General features: G+C 56.5%; 1 protein-coding gene across 2 annotated transcripts in view; it reads left to right on the plus strand.

Moving 5' to 3' along the window:
- The first annotated feature begins 365 nt into the window (after positions 1-365).
- The window catches only part of COL5A1 (collagen type V alpha 1 chain), a 199,860-nt gene continuing 181,201 nt past the window's right edge, over positions 366-19,024 (plus strand). For both annotated transcript variants that reach the window (XM_064371726.1, XM_064371727.1), the window contains exon 1: positions 366-483. In XM_064371726.1, the coding sequence (XP_064227796.1) occupies positions 366-483 (118 nt within the window). The remainder of the gene's footprint in view (positions 484-19,024) is intronic.

A 19,024-nucleotide genomic window follows, 5' to 3' on the forward strand; every position in this document is an offset into this window, starting at 1 on the left:
GCGGCTGGCGCAGGACCTCGCTCGAGCGGAGCGCCCACGGGGAGCGGGTCGCGGGGCGGCGGCGGCGGCGAGGAGGAGGCGAGAAGGAGTTGGAGGAGGAGGAGGAGGCGAGGGCGAGCGAGGCGAGCAGGGTCCCGGCCGCCCCGCGGGCCAAAGTCGAGCCCTCCCGCCCGTGGGCGAGCGCGCCAGCCGCCCCTTCCAGAACAGCCGCCGCCACAAAGAAGAACGGGGGGTGCCGAGGTCCCCATGACCTCCTAAGTGGTGCGGTCCCCGCTGAGCGCGCTGCCCGGGCCGTGCCCCGCGCCCCTGTGCGTCCCCGTGCGCCACCGAGCGCCCCTGTGCGCCCCGGCCCGCGCCCCGCCGGCATGGACGTCCATACCCGCTGGAAAGCGCGCAGCCCGCTCCGCCCGGGCGCCCCGTTGCTGCCCCCTCCGCTGCTGCTGCTGCTGCTGCTGCTGTGGGCGCCGCCTCCGAGCCGCGCAGGTAAGGGCGCCCCGGGGCGCGGGGCTGCGGGATGGGGATGGGGCGCGCTCGGCCCGGGCGCCGCTGTCATCCCCGGGCGCCTTCGCCCGCAGAACTTTTCTTCCTTGGCCTGTGGAATGCACGAATGCCATTTGCTGGGGGCACCCCCGAGATGACGACACGCAGATACAATGCCCGCGGGCGCGCCGCCGCCCCCTCCCCAAGCGCTCGGGCCGGGTGGGGCTGTCGCGCGAGCCGGAGGAAGGGCCGAGAGCTGGATCCGCAGGAGGGGTTGTCCACGAGGCGGACAAACTTTTGTCCCGAAACCTTCCTTCTCTGTCCCACATCCCAGGAAAGCCCAGCTTGGGCCCACACAGCCCTACAGCAGAACTTCCTCTGCTCAAAACCGGGCAGGGCCGCCCCCTAGAGTCACAGCCCTTCAAATCCCGGGACTCCTAGGGGTGGGGGGATTCCCAGAAGCCTGGCCCCCAGCGCTGAACTTCCCCCAGGCACGCTCGCTGGAGGCTGGGCCGGCGCCCGGCTTCCCCCAGGGACAGCGGTTCCTGCAGCCTTGGTCACCTAAGTGTTGGGGGCGCTGGGGAGCCCTGCGGGGTGGTAGACAGCCCTGCCCCTAATCCCACCCCCAAACTGCTTGATTCCCTGGAAGGCAGTTTTTCCTGGGTTCGCTGCTGAGAGACGGGAAGCCTGGAGCAAAGCCAGAGATGGGCTTGCAGGCGGGGCTCTGAGTGGTTGCGATGATATGCAGATGTGGGATTTCTTCTGCCAAGGGTCAGCCCTTAGAAGGAGCCCTGCTTCCCGGGGAGGGTGCTGCTAGGCGGGGGCTGTCTGCGTCGCTGCCTGGGTTCTCCAGGGTTCAACTCTCCCTGGCGCAGCTTCCTGACAGGGGACTTTTTCTAGGTATCATTCTTGGTAGTTAATGGTGGGGTGGGCTTTCACAGACCCTCGAACATTGGAGTCCCCAGCTCGGGAAGGTCCCCTGAATTCTTATTGACAAGTGGGGAGATGGAGGCTCAGAGCTGTGTGCCGCCAGGTCAGGAGAAGTGGCGGGCAGAGCAATGGGACATTGGGCTCAGCGGACGCTGGACCAGCCCACTGCCTGCCAGCGAGAGTGCTTCTCTCTGCTTCACGATTGGAAGACAAGTGGGAAGAATGATTGTCCGCGTTCCGCTTGTCAATTAAAATACTCTTTTCCTTTTTCCTGGCACGATGAGTGCTTGTTGGGCTAACAGGCTGAGCTGGAGTCAGGGTGTGGGGCTGCCCTGTGGCTCTAGGGGTGGAGCCAAGAGCCTGGCTTGGCTCCCAGGACCAGGGATCTCATCCCTGGGCCGCCACCAACTCTCTCCTGACCCTGGGCTAACTGGGCTTGTGTTTCTCCAGGGGTCATTTGAAGGTGGGGGACAATAGGGGTCCCCAGAAAGATGGAGAGGAGAAGGAAGGTGTGGTCAGGGATCATGCCATTGCCAGGGGATGGACCCTGTTTCAGCGCCTCTGGGGGCTTTCCCCAGAAACTCAGGAGGGAGTCCTTGGGGGAAATTGTCACCCTAGACAGCTGGGGCTGGGCACTGGCTGGGGACCGTGCACCGGACCGGGCTTGAGGATCCATGTCCCTCCCTGCCTCCTGCCCACCGCCCGCCTCCACACTGTCATTCCCTCTCTGGTTGCCCTCGCTGACCGAAGTGCACCTCCTTGGAAGTGGGAGTGTGAGGATGGCCCAGAGCTGCTGGCTATAAAGTTGGACATTTCGCTTTTGTCAAAACAGACTTTTAGAAGCATGTGAAGGGGCCACTTTTCTTGGTGGGTTTTGCCAGTCTCTCCACCTCCCAGGGTGGGACCTATCTGGAAGGCATCCTCCGAGCGTGGCCAGAGGGGGTGGCTGTCCGCCGGAGATGCAGGCGCGGCCGGGAGTCACCGGCAAGTGCCTGCTCTCTTCTCCATCTTCGGCTCTGCCAGATGTTTCCCAAGGGTTTTCTGAACACGCTCTTTTGCCTGCCTTCTTTTGGCCAAGTGTGTGAAGGAATGAAAAGTAAGATTGCATTTGGGGCTGCTGAACAGTGTAACGGGGAAGGAGAGTATGGGAAATGAAACATGACCCCAATATTTGGAAATTGAGGTCATCTCCTCTACACACCATTGGTTGACTACAGTCACGTGACTGCTTTTTGCAATAATTTGTGGGGAGAGTCGGCCAAGTTTTGTGAGACTTGACAGATATCAAATGGTTAAATTTCCTCTGACTCAATCGAGTTGGCTGGAAGGACATCCTTTTCCATCCTCTGCCCCCTCCCTCCCTCTCCCCATAAAAGAGCAGTGAGTGGGAGGAGCTCAGAAGCCCCAAGAATTCCCCAAGCCCTCTCCCCTCCCTGGTCCAGATTTGCCAGAGGGGTTGGAGTTTTGATGCCCACACAGCAGTGCCGTGGCCCCAGGCAGGGGCGTGTTCCCAGTGCCAGGCTCACAGCAGCTTCTTCTGGGATGTTACCCCTGGGCTGCTCCTGTGGGGCTGGCCAGAGCCTGTTCCTCACCCCGCCCTGCAGATATTTCTGGACTCCTCACTGCCACGCCTTAGCCGAACACAGCTGGTGCTGCCCGTCCTGTCCTGCCTTCGCGCTGCCTGGCCCATCTGCCTGCCCTGCCTCCTCCCTGGACCGCCCCGTCCCACTTCCCGGGAAACAGACCTTGATGAGGGGAGCAGGGGCTGTGCGGAGCAGTGAGCTGCCCCCTGGAGGGCCGGGGTCCTAGCACTCCCTGAGGGCACCCCATATGGGAGTCTGAACGAAGCTGCATCTGGAGCAGCACCCCGTCACGTGACATGGCTCTGGGAACGGTCTTGGGAGACAGTCACACCAGGGAATGGAGGGGCTGGCACTTGCCTGGCCTGTGGTGAGCGTCAGCTGCACCATCACTGCATCCTGGCCCGGGCCTGAGAAGGGACAGAGCCTGAGGAGTCCGGGCGCAGGGATGCCAGGCAGGTGTCTTCCCTTCCTGCCCCGGGGCCCTCAGATGGCATCCACCCTCCACCTGGCGTGGTCACTCTTTGGCTTGTCAGAGCTCCCTCTTCTCCCTTCCCATGGGTTTATCAGCTCTCCCCGGGCAGAGGGCCAGGGCCCTGAGCTCTAGTTCCAGCCTGGGGGCCCAGTCCAAACAGGGTCCTGGGAGCAGAGCCATTCCGTTTGGCCAACAGTGTTTAAGTTCCTTTCTTCTACCTTCCTCCTCCATCCTTCCCTCCCTCCTTCCTCCCTCCGTCCCTCCCATCCCCTTCCTTCCTTCCCTTCATCCCTCCCTCCCTTCTCTTTTTACTCCAGTGCCTTCAAGAGGGATGCAGCAGCCACTGTCCCCAGCACTCACTCTCGGCCACCCAGGCCTCTCCGAACATCAGCATAACTTGCTTGGCCCCTGAAGGCTTTTGCCTTTTCACCTGGGCCAGGCCTATCATGGGGAGACAGAGGCGAATGGGATCGGACCCCCATTTCCCTCCAGGAGCTCACAGTCTGACAGGCGGACTCTGTGAATTTTACTCAGGGGCCTACGTGGGATGTGCTGGGTCTTGTGTCCGACAATCTGGGAGGCTTAACTGCAATGGGGAGAGCTGGGGAGCTTCCTGGAGGAGGCGGTGTGACACTGGCCTTCCCTCCTCTTCTTTTTATTGCAGGAACGAATCTCCTCAGTGGGGTCCTCCTCCACCTCTGGCCTTCACCTGGCCCTCTTCCCTCCTTCCTGACAGGACATTCCACACTGTGTCCCACAGCTCTCCTTGGTGTCTCCCTTGGCTGGAAAGCCCCTCGTTCATGGGCTTGGCAGGTGCCCCCAGCACCGTTTGCTGGGAGAATGCAAGTGCCCACAAGGGAGGTGGCAGATCCCGGGACCTTCCTTAACCCTTTCTCTGCCCCAGGCCTCCTGTATCCCTTTGGTGGGCCGTGCTGACACCGTGAGCCTGGTCGGCACAGCTCTGCAGACACCACCACAGCCTTGCCTCAGGATGTGGGGGCCTCTGGTGATGATTTGGGGTACCTGTGCTGGGGGGCAGGTGGTCTTATGTGGGAGGGGACATTCCTTGGCAATCAGATTACTGAACCCCAGGTCAGCAAGGTTGGTGTGAGGCCGGAGCTGACTTTCTCCTCCTCTGGGGGGCCATCGGGTGGGCTGGGAGGGGAAAGTCACTGCACCTCAGCTTCCCCTCCTGGACATGGGGAAAACTGCATTTCTGGCTTTGAAGATTGATGGAGGCCACACCTGTGGGAAGCTTTGCGGACTGCTGGCCTGTACTCAGCACCGGCTCCGTGGGGGCATTACCATCACCTCCATCTCCCGTGGTGCTTTTGCGGGAGGAAAGAGCAGTGTCCCCACAGCCCTCTTTAGATGTGGGTATCCCAGAAGCACAGGCGAGGAAGGTGTGCCCGTGGGGGGTCTGGCCCTGCCAAGCCCCCCCGGGACTCTGCTGTCCTCCGCTCAGCCAGTCTGTGCTGCCCCCTTGACTTCCTTGGCCTGGGTCCTTCACTTTCCCACGGAACCTCATGGGGTCATTGTCCAGGCCATGGGACGTGATGCACGTGAAAGGCTTTAGAAGCCAATTCTAGGGTTATACTCAGGTGTGCATTTGTGTGTATGTGTGTCAGGCCGTGTGCACGTGTGTGTGATGTGTGTCTCCATGTGATTTACATGCACACCCGTGTTTGTGGGCATACGTGTGTATGAGTGCACACACATGTGAATCCTTGCACACACACGTGAATCCCGCACACATACACGTGTGTCCTTGCACACCTACATGTGAATCCTTGCACACGTACACATGAATCCTTGCACACGTACATGCGTTCACATGGCTGCCCCGGGCTGATTCCACATGCAGGGCCTGGTGTGTCTGAGAGCTCGTGGCAAGGCAACGTTTCTCTCCTTCCTGTGCCCCAGCCCCGGCTGGAAGGGAGAGGAGGAGGTGACACGTGGAGCCTGCCAGTTGACCATGAGGCTGCGGGTTCTGCCACAGGGCAAGACGGAGCCAGCTGGGTTTGACAATTTCGTGTGTCTTTTTAAACTCCCAGGAGGGCGATGTGACATAATGGCTTCTGCTTCTCCTCTGTTTCCGTTCTCTTGTGTAATCCACTCGTCTGGTGTCAGTGCTGTGCCGAGCGTCAGTTTTAAAGTTTATGGCCTGGCTGGTGGATGTGCCGTGATCCTGGAGGCGGAGCCTGCATGGGCCCTTGTGCCGGTGATACTGAGTGTCAATTTGATTGGATTGAAGGATACAAAGTTTTGATCCTGGGTGTGTCTGTGAGGGTGTTGCCAAAGGAGATTAACATTTGAGTCAGTGGGCTGGGGAAGGCAGACCCACCCTTCATCAGGTGGGCACCATCCAATCAGCCACCAGCTGATTTAAAGCAGGCAGAAAACACGCAGAGGCGGGGTGGGCCTGGCCTCCCAGCCTACATCTTTCTCCCGTGCTGGATGCTTCCTGTCCTTGGACATCAGACTCCAAGTTCTTCAGGTTTGGGACTTGGACTGGCTCTCCTTGCTCCTCAGCCTGCAGACAGCTTACTGTGGGACCCCGTGATTGTGTAAGCTAATACTTGATAAACTCCCCTTTATATATATATATAGTTCTGTGATTTCTATTCCTATTAGCTCTGTCCCTCTAAGAGAACCCTGACTAATATAGCCCTGCTCGTAGGTGGGACTGTAGCCCCCAGGACATGGTGTGAGGACCAGGGTGGCATGCTGGCAAAGGACAGGCAGCCAACAAGATGCCTGGATTCCTATCCTGGTTCCAATGTCTACCAGTGGTGCATTTTCCCACCCTGTGCCTCAGTTTCCCCATCTGTAAGAAGAGGGTGATTGCTGTAACTACGGTAGGGTGTTAGTGCTGTCTAATGCGTTACTCGTGTAAAGCACAGAGTAAGGCCCTGTTACTGCCCTTGCCACCCAGGGGTTCCAGTGCAGCAGGAGAGTGTGAGGGGGTCCTGGGCTCTCTACTCGCCGGCCTGCGCGTGCTCCTTTGCCGTCCTGTGTGGGGTCACACTGCTGCCTCCCTCACTGGATGAGCAGAAGAGGCACCTGTGGTGGGTTCAGCAGATCACTCACTGCTCGCTGCCTCTGAGGCTCTGAACCTGAGCCGGGAAGGTGCATCCTTGGGCAGTTGTGGGCCAGGCCAAGTTCAGTGCTCAGTGTGGCCCTCCCCTGCCTCCTCCAGCCACTTGCTCTTTACAAGGAGCTGAGGTCCAGGAGATGGAGGCACCTCCCAGCTGCAGGCTCTGTTCTGTCTCCGTGACGTGACGGCAGGTGGTGGCTGATCACCAGGAGGCATTGCAGGGGTGGGTGAAGTTGGTGGTGGTGGGGGGTGGGGGATGAGGGGGGAGGACGCTCACTTTGCCATCCCAGATGTTGTTTCTGTGCCAGTCCCAGGCCACTGGAGAGAAGACGGTGGAACGAATGAATTGGTGGTTGGATGCTCAGTGGAGGGCGCGGGTCACTTTGAGTTGTCCAGGTCAATAGTCTGAGCCGTCGCACCCTCAGCTTCCTATCAGCAGAGGAGTTTTTCTGGAGGAATCTTAAAGTAGGTAATAACCCCATATTAGCAATAAATGTCACTATCCTTTGGTGACTCAGACCTAAGAAATGGAGCCACAGCCTGACCCACTTTTCTCAAAATTTAATTACACAGAGCTCTGGGGACATGGCTCAGCCTATTTGCTGAGATGTCTCTGCCCTTGAAATGGAAATTTACTCTTCGATCCTTTACTTCCTTGCCAGGACCTCGGCAATAGGGGTTCTGGGGGCCTCTTTATTTTTTTTAATAAATGCCACAAAATGACATAAAGATGTGTGTATGTAGCAGGAGCAATTTGAAAAACTCTGACATTTGCGTTGGGAAAACAGTGATCTCCCAATGAGAACACGTGAGCGTTGTAAGCTGGAGAAGCGACCGTCTTCCATTCTGCCGGCGGGTGACTCTGGGGACCAGCACTCCTGCGGGGGTACAGAAGGAACAGGCGAGGTCCCTCTGTGAAGACATTGGGTTCCAGCAGGTTTGCTTGGCAGCATTTCTGGACCCTAACACGAGCTGGACCTGTGCGGGGGCACAGGTGAGCGATAGGTGAGCGTCTGTGCCCTACCAGGTCTCCCGCTGCAGTGGGGGAGTTAGCCGTCTGAACGTGTGGTTTTACCGAGTCAGGTGCGGTAGAAGTGGGAGTGGGGTGTGTCCACAGCCAGTCGAGGGAGGCACCTGCCAGCCCCATGGGGCGGTGGCCAAGCAGAGGCCAGCCTGCTTCTCTGGCCAGCCCTTTGAGGTGCACCCCTCACGTGTCCGAAGGGGGGCTCCCGTTGGTGGATGCAGAGGGCACGTTCCCATGCGTGTTCTTCCTCTGGCTCCTGTTCATATTTTCATATTCACACCGGACCGTGCTCTGAGGGTGCTCCTGTCAGCACCTGTGATCCCCAGGCCCGCTCTCCATGTTAGGTGGGTTCCGTGCATTCTGCAGACGTGACAGTCTAGCTTTTCGAGTCCAGCTGGCACAAAGGAATGAAAACCACCCTCTACCTCCCGGTGGTCGCATGGCCTGCATTTTGGTGCAGGTCAGTACAGTCACATGCACGGACGAAAAAACCCTCCATCCATTCTCAAGGCCAGGTGAGGGTGGCATGGTCTGCTCCCTCCTGCTTGTTTGCTGGGGGCCAGCCCCCATGGCAACCGGGTCCCAGCGCTTCAGAAGGGTAGCCATGACCCCAGGCAACAGTGCGTACATGGAGCTTCTGCCTCAGTTTCTCCTTCTTTCTTTCAGATGCATAAAAATGCACATTAAGGCTGGGCATGTGGCTCACGCCTGTAATCCCAGCACTTTTCAAAAGGTCAGGAGTTCGAGACCAGTCTGACCAACATGGTGAAACCCCGTCTCTACTAAAAATACAAAAAGTAGCTGGGCATGGTGGCGGGCGCCTGTAATCCCACCTACTCCGGAGGCCGAGGCAGGAGAATCATTTGAACCTGGGAGGTAGAGGTTGCAGTGAGCCGAGATTGCACCATTGCACTCCAGCCTGGGTGACAGGGTGAGACTCCGTCTCAAAAAAAAAAAAAAAAATTGCACATCAAACCTGGGCAACATAGGGAGACCCTGCCTCTACACATATTTCAGAAACCATTGGCCAGGTGTGGCGGTGGCGTGTGCCTGTGGGCCCGGCTACTTGAGAGGCTGAGGTGGGAGGATCGCTTGAGCCAGGGAGGCTGAGGCTGCAGGGAGCTGTGTTTGTGCCACTGCACTCTAGCCTGGGTGACAGAGTGAGATCCGTCTCAAAAAAATAAAAAATAAAAATAAAAATGTACACTGGAGAGCGAGGTGGTCTCATCTTTTCCAGCTGTGGTTTTGTTTCTTCTGCAGGACAGAGGCCCAGCCGTCTGCATCCTCCGCACACACTTAGATCAGTCACTGGGTCCTGTTGTGGGGGTGACGGGCAAGCCTGGGTGTGGGGAGAGCCGGCCCGATGGCGGGCGGGGGCAGAGGGACCCCCGGCGGGCCTTTTCTCAGGTCCTCTGCCTTCCCGGAGCTGTGTCGTCAGGGAGGGTCCCAGGATCTGTCTTGGCCGCTGCTTTTCTTCCCTCCATTCCCCGTTTTGTTTTCTTTCTTTGGGGATGATCTGAAATCCTCTTCCTGCGCCGTTTCTCTGCTCTTCCCCTGGGGAAAGGACAGCGAGGAGAAAGTGTCCCGTGTCCACGATCCTGTGGACGTTCCCCTTCCTTCTTCCTAAGGAGGGCTGTTGACTCCCAGAGGCCTTAGGAACAGAAGGAGAAGGTGGCGCTGCCTCTTCTCAGCCCGTTTGGCTACAGCGTGTTCACGTGATTGGGGTGGGGTGCAGGTGCTCTTGATGGAAGAGCAGGGAACGGGATTTCTGATTGCAGTTGTATTCGCTTCCTAGGTAATTATTATTCATGTTATTTAGGGTCATCGTCTCAATAACGGTGGTTTAGGTCAAAAAGTACCGCGTGAGCAGTGGAGCTGTCTCAGCTGAAGACTGAGAACGCAAAGAGCATCCTTGGGCCCATGTGGTGGTGACAGTGAGCTGGTGACAGCAGGAAGAGCCAGTGTAAGGCTCTGCTGGGTGGGGCAGGGAGATGCCCCAGGTGGAGCCATTCCCCAGGGGGCAGGGCAGGGAGCAGCTGTCCCACCAGGAACGCCGGGGTCATCCTCCTGCCCCTGAAACAGGTGGACAGCATGGGTTCTCAGCCCGGGCCATTTGGGGACATGTGGCAATGTCTGGAGATGTCTTCTGATTGTCCCACCTGGGGGTGTGGGCAGGGCTGTTGGCCTGTCGTTGGGGGAGTCTGGGGATGCGGCTCTGCACCCCACGGTGCACGGGACAGCTCCCACCAAACAGACTGACCGAGCCTGGAGGCTGCAGGAATCGTGGGTAGAAGAAGCGAAGCTGAGATTCTGTGGCCCCCTCAAGGCCTCGGTTCATCTGTGAGACTGGAGGGAGGGCCTCTTCTTACGACGGGTCCAGGGTTTCTCTTCCTGCTGTAGACCAGAGGTTCCAAACTTCACCAAGCCCAGAATCTCACTGGAGGCCTCTCAAGGCACAGACTGTTTCTGGCTCAGGAGGCCTGGGGTGGGCCCGAGAAACTGTATTTCTAACAAGGTAAGCTCCCAGCCCACACTGGCGCTGGGGCGTCTGGCGCCACGCCTCAAACCATGAGTCTTTCTGTGTCTTCAAGCCCAGGCTCTTGGGTGTCAGCATTAATGGTGGTCGTGGGGTGGGGAGAAACAGCGCTGGAGAGAAGAGAGGCGGGTGTAGCTGTTCCTCCGCCCGCCTCAGTAACCCCTCAATTTATGGGTAGCCTCCCCATCAAAAAGGGGTCACAGTGCTCTTCCCCTGCACACCTGGAGGGGGTGCTCGCTCATCTCCAAAGAGAGCACCTCACTATCTGGCAGGTCTTAGGGAGCAGGGAGGCCCTGGGGGCAGGGGAGCCTTCAGAGAAGGGGTTTCCCATGGGTTGGGCCATGAGAGTCTGCTGGGGTTGATGTTTTTATCACGGGAAGGCTCAGGCACAGCGCAGCAAAGGCCTGTTCCGCCCGGGGCCACAGAGACCAGCCCACAGCCAGCCCCGTTCCAGCCAGAGGCCAGCTCACGCCCCCGCACCCGGCGATTTCGAAGCCAGTCCCTGACATCAGCTCTTTTCTGTGGTCACCATTTTGATCTCCGAAAGAGAAGGACCCTCCTCCAAACTCACCTCAGCTTGCTGGCCAAGTCCTGTCTGTGCGTCTCCCAAGGGCTCCCCCCTCACCCAGACCTCCCACCATCCCTACTATGCGACGTCCATAGGACCAGGCTCTGCAGAGCCAGGGGTATGTAGGACGGAGGGTTTATAGGGCTGGGGGTCTGTTGGCCGGGGTTCTATGCAGGGCTGGGGGTTACTTAGGCAGGGGGTCTGGGGCTGGGGGGTCTGTCGGGTCAGGGGTCTCTCATGCTGGGGGTCTGTAGGGCTAGGGGCATAGAGGGCTGGGGTGTGTAGGGCGGGGAGTCTGTAGGGTTGGGAGTCTGTAGGGCTTGGGGTGTGTAGGGCTGTGGTCTCTAGGGCCGGCATCTGTAGGATCTGTTTTCTGCATCGATGTGGGAGGCAGGGCGGGTCCCCACCCCAGGGAGGCATAGGTGGAACTCAGAGAAGCTCAGAGCCCCGTGGAGGCCCCGACCTGGGAGGACGGAGGGCCACTGTGTCCCACACTGTCAGCCTCTCAGCTGGGCTGTGTGGCATCCTCCCATACCTGAGCTCTGTGCCACCGACCTGGGAGGACGGAGGGCCACTGTGTCCCACACCCTCAGCCTCTCAGCTGGGCTGCGTGGCATCCTCCCGTGCCTGAGCTCTGTGCCACTGAGGCACTTCATAGTGCCTTCCTGTGCCTCAGTTCCTCCGTCTGTCAAGTGGGCATGAAAGTAATACCTGTTTCAGAGGCATGCTGAGAGGACTCAGAATTGACATGTGTAAACCGCTAGGGCCGCCACAGCTGGCTATGGCCATTACTATTCATTACCGTGTGTCCCAGACGTGACATTCAGAGATCAGAGGTGGCCCTGTGAGGTGACTTGCAGGAGGCTGCCCAGCCCATGGAACTGAGCTGGGCTTTCGAAGGTGCTACAGGAGACAGGAATGCGTGGCCAGGCTGGACTCAGCCTGAAAGCTGTGGGTGAGGACCCAGAGGGCACTGGGGGGTGCTGTGCCCACCAGGCTGTCCTGTGGTCACTCTGGCACGTCGGCTTGTTGGAGCCCCTGGTACCTGCAGCAGGGTCCCCTGCCCTGTCCTGCCCTCCGAGAATGCCCTGTCACAGAGGCCTGGTACCAAGACAGCGGCTGCACTGCCATTTTGCCGAGGGTTGGAGTTCTCTGGGTCTGTAACCCTGGGCTGGAGTTGCTTCTGGGATTGACTGGGAGCAAAGGAGGAGGATGGGCAGGTCCAGCTTCCTGCAGGGTGGGGCTCTGGGGGGATGAGAGACGGAGCATGGAGCCTGGGTCCCCCACGGTGGGCAGGGGTAGGAGCCCCGGGGCCCCACCTTGCAGATTCAGATTTGGAGGGTCTGCAGTGGAGCCTGGAGCCTGTGGCTCTGACAAACTCCTCATCCTGTCCCCCAAATGCAGTGGCAGTGACTAGTTTGGGAAACATTGAGCAGGGGAGGGCAGGGCCTGTGCCTCCCTCCAGCCCTCTCCGCCCTTTTGCAGGGCCTGTGCCCATCGCTAGCTCACAGACACCACTTGCACTTTTGCAAAGAGAGCTCGGGCTGAGGAGGGAAGCAGTGATGCTCAGGGACCGGGGGCTTCCGAGGCCAAGAGAGCAGGTTTGAACTCCAACATGCTACTTAACCTCTGATCTGAGGCAGCTTATCGGCGTATCGGAGACGATAGCACCACTTACTCGGACCGGCGGCTGTGAGGATCTAAGGAAGTGATATCGGTGTGGACGTAAAGCCCTAGGTGCCCCGGCATGCAGGACATGGTGCCGCGCAGTGCGAGCAGCAGGTGCAATTGTGGTACCGATAACAAGGCCTGCTGCTTTTATCGGGATGGTCATAGTTGGTGTCATGTAATTCTTATTAGAGATGGCTGTTATTTTACATGGCTGTTGCTGCTAATGGCGGAGGTTGGGAGGGTGGTAACTGTGGCTTCTACAGAGTATGAAAGAAGGACTGGAGCTGCTGCTCGAAGGTTCAGGGCCAGCCAGGGACCTCAGAGCATGCTAATGGTTGGTCAAAGGGCCCTGAGGATGCAATCCATGGGGCAGGGGGTGTAGTTTATAGATAATCGGGGGTGGGGCAGGGGTGTAGTTTATAGATAATATGGGGGCCGGGGCAGGGGGTGTAGTTTATAGATAATACGGGGGGCGGGGCAGGGGGTGTAGTTTATAGATAATACGAGGGTGGGGAGGGGGTGTAGTTTATAGATAATAGGGGAGTGGGGCAGGGGGTGTAGTTTATAGATAATATGGGGGGTGGGGCAGGGGGTAGTTTATAGATAATACGGGGGGTGGGGCAGGGGGTGTAGTTTATAGATAATATGGGAGATGGGGCAGGGGTGTAGTTTATGGATAATATGGGGGGTGGGGCAGGGGGTAGTTTATAGATAATACGGGGGGTGGGGCAGGGGGTGTAGTTTATAGATAATATGGGAGATGGGGCAGGGGTGTAGTTTACAGATAATATGGGGTGGGGCAGGGGTGTAGTTTACAGATAATATGGGGGGTGGGGCAGGGGTGTAGTTTATAGATAATATGGGGGCGGGTCAGGGGTGTAGTTTATAGATAATACGGGGCGGGGCAGGGGTGTAGTTTATAGATAATACGGGGCGGGGCAGTGGTGTAGTTTATAGATATTATGGGGGCGGGGCAGGGGTGTAGTTTATAGATAATACGGGAGGCGGGGCAGGGGTGTAGTTTATAGATAATACGGGGCGGGACAGTGGTGTAGTTTATAGATATTATGGGGGCGGGGCAGGGGTGTAGTTTATAGATAATATGGGAGGCGGGGCAGGGGTGTAGTTTATAGATAATACGGGGCGGGACAGTGGTGTAGTTTATAGATATTATGGGGGCGGGGCAGGGGTGTAGTTTATAGATAATACGGGGCCGGGCAGGGGTGTAGTTTATAGATAATACAGGGGTGGGGAGGGGGTGTAGTTTATAGATAATATGGGAGGCGGGGCAGGGGGTGTAATTTATAGATAATACGGGGCCGGGCAGGGGTGTAGTTTATAGATAATACGGAGCGGGGAGGGGGTGTAGTTTATAGATAATATGGGAGGCGGGGCAGGGGGTGTAATATATAGATAATACGGGGGCGGGGAGGGGGTGTAGTTTATAGATAATATGGGAGGCGGGGCAGGGGGTGTAATATATAGATAATACGGGGGCGGGGAGGGGGTGTAGTTTATAGATAATATGGGAGGCGGGGCAGGGGGTGTAATATATAGATAATACGGAGCGGGGAGGGGGTGTAGTTTATAGATAATACGGGGCAGGGCAGGGGTGTAGTTTATAGATAATACGGGGGTGGGGAGGGGGTGTAGTTTATAGATAATATGGGAGGCGGGGCAGGGGTGTAGTTTATAGATAATATGGGAGGCAGGGCAGGGGGTGTAATTTATAGATAATATGGGGGCGGGGAGGGGGTGTAGTTTATAGATAATATGGGAGGCAGGGCAGGGGGTGTAATTTATAGATAATATGGTGGGCGGGGCAGGGAGTGTAGTTTATAGATAATACTAGGGCGGGGAGGGGGTGTAGTTTATAGATAATATGGGAGGCGGGGCAGGGGGTGTAATTTATAGATAATATGGTGGGCGGGGCAGGGAGTGTAGTTTATAGATAATATGGGGGTGGGTCCAGGGTGTAGTTTATAGATAATACGGGGGTGGGGAGGGGGTGTAGTTTATAGATAATATAGGGGTGGGGCCGGGGTGTAGTTTATAGATAATATGGGGGTGGGGAGGAGGTGTAGTTTATAGATAATATGGGGGCGGGGCAGGGGTGTAGTTTATAGATAATATGGGGGTCGGGGCAGGGGGTGTAATTTATAGATAATATGGGGGCAGGGAGGGGGTGTAGTTTATAGATAATATGGGAGGCGGGGAGGGGGTGTAGTTTATAGATAATATGAGGCGGGGCAGGGGTGTAGTTTATAGATAATACGGGGGTGGGGAGGGGGTGTAGTTTATAGATAATATGGGAGGCGGGGCAGGGGGTGTAATTTATAGATAATATGGGGCAGGGCAGGGGTGTAGTTTATAGATAATACGGGGGTGGGGAGGGGGTGTAGTTTATAGATAATATGGGGGTGGGGCCGGGGTGTAGTTTATAGATAATACAGGGGTGGGCAGGGGGTGTAGTTTATAGATAATATGGGGGGTGGGGCAGGAGGTGTAGTTTATAGATAATACGGGGGTGGGCAGGGGGTGTAGTTTATAGATAATATGGGGGGTGGGGCAGGAGGTGTAGTTTATAGATAATACGGGGGTGGGCAGGGGGTGTAGTTTATAGATAATATGGGAGGCGGGGCAGGGGTGTAGTTTATAGATAATATGGGGGTGGGTCCAGGGTGTAGTTTATAGATAATACGGGGGTGGGGAGGGGGTGTAGTTTATAGATAATATAGGGGTGGGGCCGGGGTGTAGTTTATAGATAATACGGGGGTGGGGAGGAGGTGTAGTTTATAGATAATATGGGGGCGGGGCAGGGGGTGTAGTTTATAGATAATACGGGGGGGGCAGGGGTGTAGTTTATAGATAATATGGGGGTCGGGGCAGGGGGTGTAATTTATAGATAATATGGGGGCAGGGAGGGGGTGTAGTTTATAGATAATATGGGAGGCGGGGAGGGGGTGTAGTTTATAGATAATATGGGGGTGGGGAGGGGGTGTAGTTTATAGATAATATGAGGCGGGGCAGGGGTGTAGTTTATAGATAATACAGGGGTGGGCAGGGGGTGTAGTTTATAGATAATATGGTGGGCGGGGCAGGGAGTGTAGTTTATAGATAATATGGGGGTGGGTCCAGGGTGTAGTTTATAGATAATACGGGGGTGGGGACGGGGTGTAGTTTATAGATAATATAGGGGTGGGGCCGGGGTGTAGTTTATAGATAATACGGGGGTGGGGAGGAGGTGTAGTTTATAGATAATATGGGGGCGGGGCAGGGGGTGTAGTTTATAGATAATACGGGGCGGGGCAGGGGTGTAGTTTATAGATAATATGGGGGTCGGGGCAGGGGGTGTAATTTATAGATAATATGGGGGCAGGGAGGGGGTGTAGTTTATAGATAATATGGGAGGCGGGGAGGGGGTGTAGTTTATAGATAATATGGGGGTGGGGAGGGGGTGTAGTTTATAGATAATATGGGAGGCGGGGCAGGGGGTGTAATTTATAGATAATATGGGAGGCGGGGCAGGGGGTGTAATTTATAGATAATATGGGGCAGGGCAGGGGTGTAGTTTATAGATAATACGGGGGTGGGGAGGGGGTGTAGTTTATAGATAATATGGGGGTGGGGCCGGGGTGTAGTTTATAGATAATACAGGGGTGGGCAGGGGGTGTAGTTTATAGATAATATGGGGGGTGGGGCAGGAGGTGTAGTTTATAGATAATACGGGGGTGGACAGGGGGTGTAGTTTATAGATAATATGGGGGTGGGGCCGGGGTGTAGTTTATAGATAATACAGGGGTGGGCAGGGGGTGTAGTTTATAGATAATATGGGGGGTGGGGCAGGAGGTGTAGTTTATAGATAATACGGGGGTGGGCAGGGGGTGTAGTTTATAGATAATATGGGGGGCGGGGCAGGGGTGTAGTTTATAGATGATATGGGGGGCGGGGCAGGGGTGTAGTTTATAGATAATATGGGGCGGGGCAGTGGTGTAGTTTATAGATAATACGGGGGCGGGGAGGGGGTGTAGTTTATAGATAATATGGGAGGCGGGGCAGGGCGTGTAATTTATAGATAATACGAGGCGGGGCAGGGGTGTAGTTTATAGATAATATGGGAGGCGGGGCAGGGGTGTAGTTTATAGATAATACGGGGCGGGGCAGGGGTGTAGTTTATAGATAATACGGGGGCGGGGAGGGGGTGTAGTTTATAGATAATATGGGAGGCGGGGCAGGGCGTGTAATTTATAGATAATACGAGGTGGGGCAGGGGTGTAGTTTATAGATAATATGGGAGGCGGGGCAGGGGTGTAGTTTATAGATAATACGGGGCGGGACAGTGGTGTAGTTTATAGATAATATGGGGGTGGGGAGGGGGTGTAGTTTATAGATAATATGGGAGGCGGGGCAGGGCGTGTAATTTATAGATAATACGAGGCGGGGCAGGGGTGTAGTTTATAGATAATATGGGAGGCGGGGAAGGGGTGTAGTTTATAGATAATACGGGGCGGGACAGTGGTGTAGTTTATAGATAATACGGGGGTGGGGAGGGGGTGTAGTTTATAGATAATATGGGAGGCGGGGCAGGGCGTGTAATTTATAGATAATACGAGGCGGGGCAGGGGTGTAGTTTATAGATAATATGGGAGGCGGGGAAGGGGTGTAGTTTATAGATAATACGGGGCGGGGCAGTGGTGTAGTTTATAGATAATATGGGGGCGGGGAGGGGGTGTAGTTTATAGATAATATGGGAGGCGGGGCAGGGCGTGTAATTTATAGATAATACGAGGCGGGGCAGGGGTGTAGTTTATAGATAATATGGGAGGCGGGGCAGGGGTGTAGTTTATAGATAATACGGGGCGGGGCAGGGGTGTAGTTTATAGATAATATGGGAGGCGGGGCAGGGCGTGTAGTTTATAGATAATACGAGGTGGGGCAGGGGTGTAGTTTATAGATAATATGGGGGGCGGGGCAGGGGTGTAGTTTATAGATAATATGGGAGGCGGGGCAGGGGTGTAGTTTATAGATAATACGGGGCGGGACAGTGGTGTAGTTTATAGATAATACGGGGGTGGGGAGGGGGTGTAGTTTATAGATAATATGGGAGGCGGGGCAGGGCGTGTAATTTATAGATAATACGGGGTGGGGCAGGGGTGTAGTTTATAGATAATATGGGGGTGGGGAGGAGGTGTAGTTTATAGATAATATGGGAGGCGGGGCAGGGGGTGTAATTTATAGATAATACGGGGTGGGGCAGGGGTGTAGTTTATAGATAATATGGGGGTCGGGGCAGGGGGTGTAATTTATAGATAATATGGGGCATGGCAGGGGTGTAGTTTATAGATAATACGGGGGTGGGGAGGGGGTGTAGTTTATAGATAATGCTGGGGTAGGGCATGCGGTGTAGTTTATGGATAATATGGGGGTTGAGTAGGGGGTGTAGTTTATAGATAATATGGGGGTTGGGTAGGGGGTGTAGTTTATAGATAATATGAGGAGCGGGGAGGGGGTGTAGTTTATAGATAATATGGAAGCGGGGAGGGGGTGTAGTAGCGTAGATATTTTGGGGGGTGAGGGCTGTGGAGCATTCTTCTGTATACAGTTCCCAGGGGGTTCTCCAGATGAGTTTCCTTTGCCCACGGTGGCAGGCCTGACGGGGAAGGGCAGGGGTGGGAGCAGGACATTCTGGATTCTTGTAGGGGACTCTTCTGGGGAAGGGGCAGTGTCAGTGGCCTGGCTTCTGGTCTTGTGGCCGTTTTGCAGATGAATAAGCTCAGACTTAGAGGATGCAGGTTCCTGGAGTCACAGCCTGGTGAGAAGTGGGAGTCCCGGGCTCTGGATGAGCTTTGTCACCAAGGCATGGCCCCAGCACGGAGATGCTGCCCGCAGCGGTGGGCTGCACTCAGAGTCCCGTTGCTGGGGAAAGCAGCCCTGCCCGTCTCTTGCCACCATCAGGGGATGGTGGTCAAAACTGGGTCTTTTCTCAGCCTCAGTGGGCTGGAAGGGGTCCCAGGCTTTCTAATGCAGGGGCTTTCTGCCTAGGGCCAGTTCTGAGAACTGATGTCCACCCTGCACCCATGAGGGTCGGCAGCTCACCCCTTTGTGGGCAAGTGTCACCCATGCTGGGAGGTGCTGGAACCCGGCCTCTGAAGCCTGTGGGTTTCGTTGTTACCCCGAGAATCTCGTTGCTCACTGGTGATAAAGGAAAGCAGCTCTGAAGTGCAGACACCCCTCTCCCTCTTCCCTTCATTTTGTGGCCGCCCGGTTCTCCAGTGCTGCTGGGACAGCCTTGGGAGGGGCAGCCCAAGCTGGGCCTGTGGGTCCCCCCGCCCCTGCCAGGCCTGTCCTTGCATGCCCTGGGCCCCTCCATGTGCACACGCTCCTGCCACCTCCCCTTCCTGCAGCCCAGGCCAGGCGATTACAAACAGCTGCCTGGCCTTTGAGCAGGATTTGCAGGCTCTGGGGAGGGGCTGTAGTCTGAGGGCAGGGTGGGCCTAAAGGTATGTCAGGGGTCTTAATGGGAGCTGATGCCCTTCTTGTTCCCTGACAGGCTTCCATCCCCTGGAGAGTGGGGGACAGGCACCCTGTGGTCCTGTGCAGAGCAGCTGGGAGTGTTGGGGGTCCAGGAGGGGAGGGGCTGCTGGGCTCCAGGCCTGGAGGGGA

The sequence above is a fragment of the Aotus nancymaae genome, unplaced genomic scaffold (assembly GCF_030222135.1).
Source record: "Aotus nancymaae isolate 86718 unplaced genomic scaffold, 86718_ANA_hifiasm-v0.15.2.pri h1tg000158l, whole genome shotgun sequence".
Taxonomy (NCBI): domain Eukaryota; kingdom Metazoa; phylum Chordata; class Mammalia; order Primates; family Aotidae; genus Aotus; species Aotus nancymaae.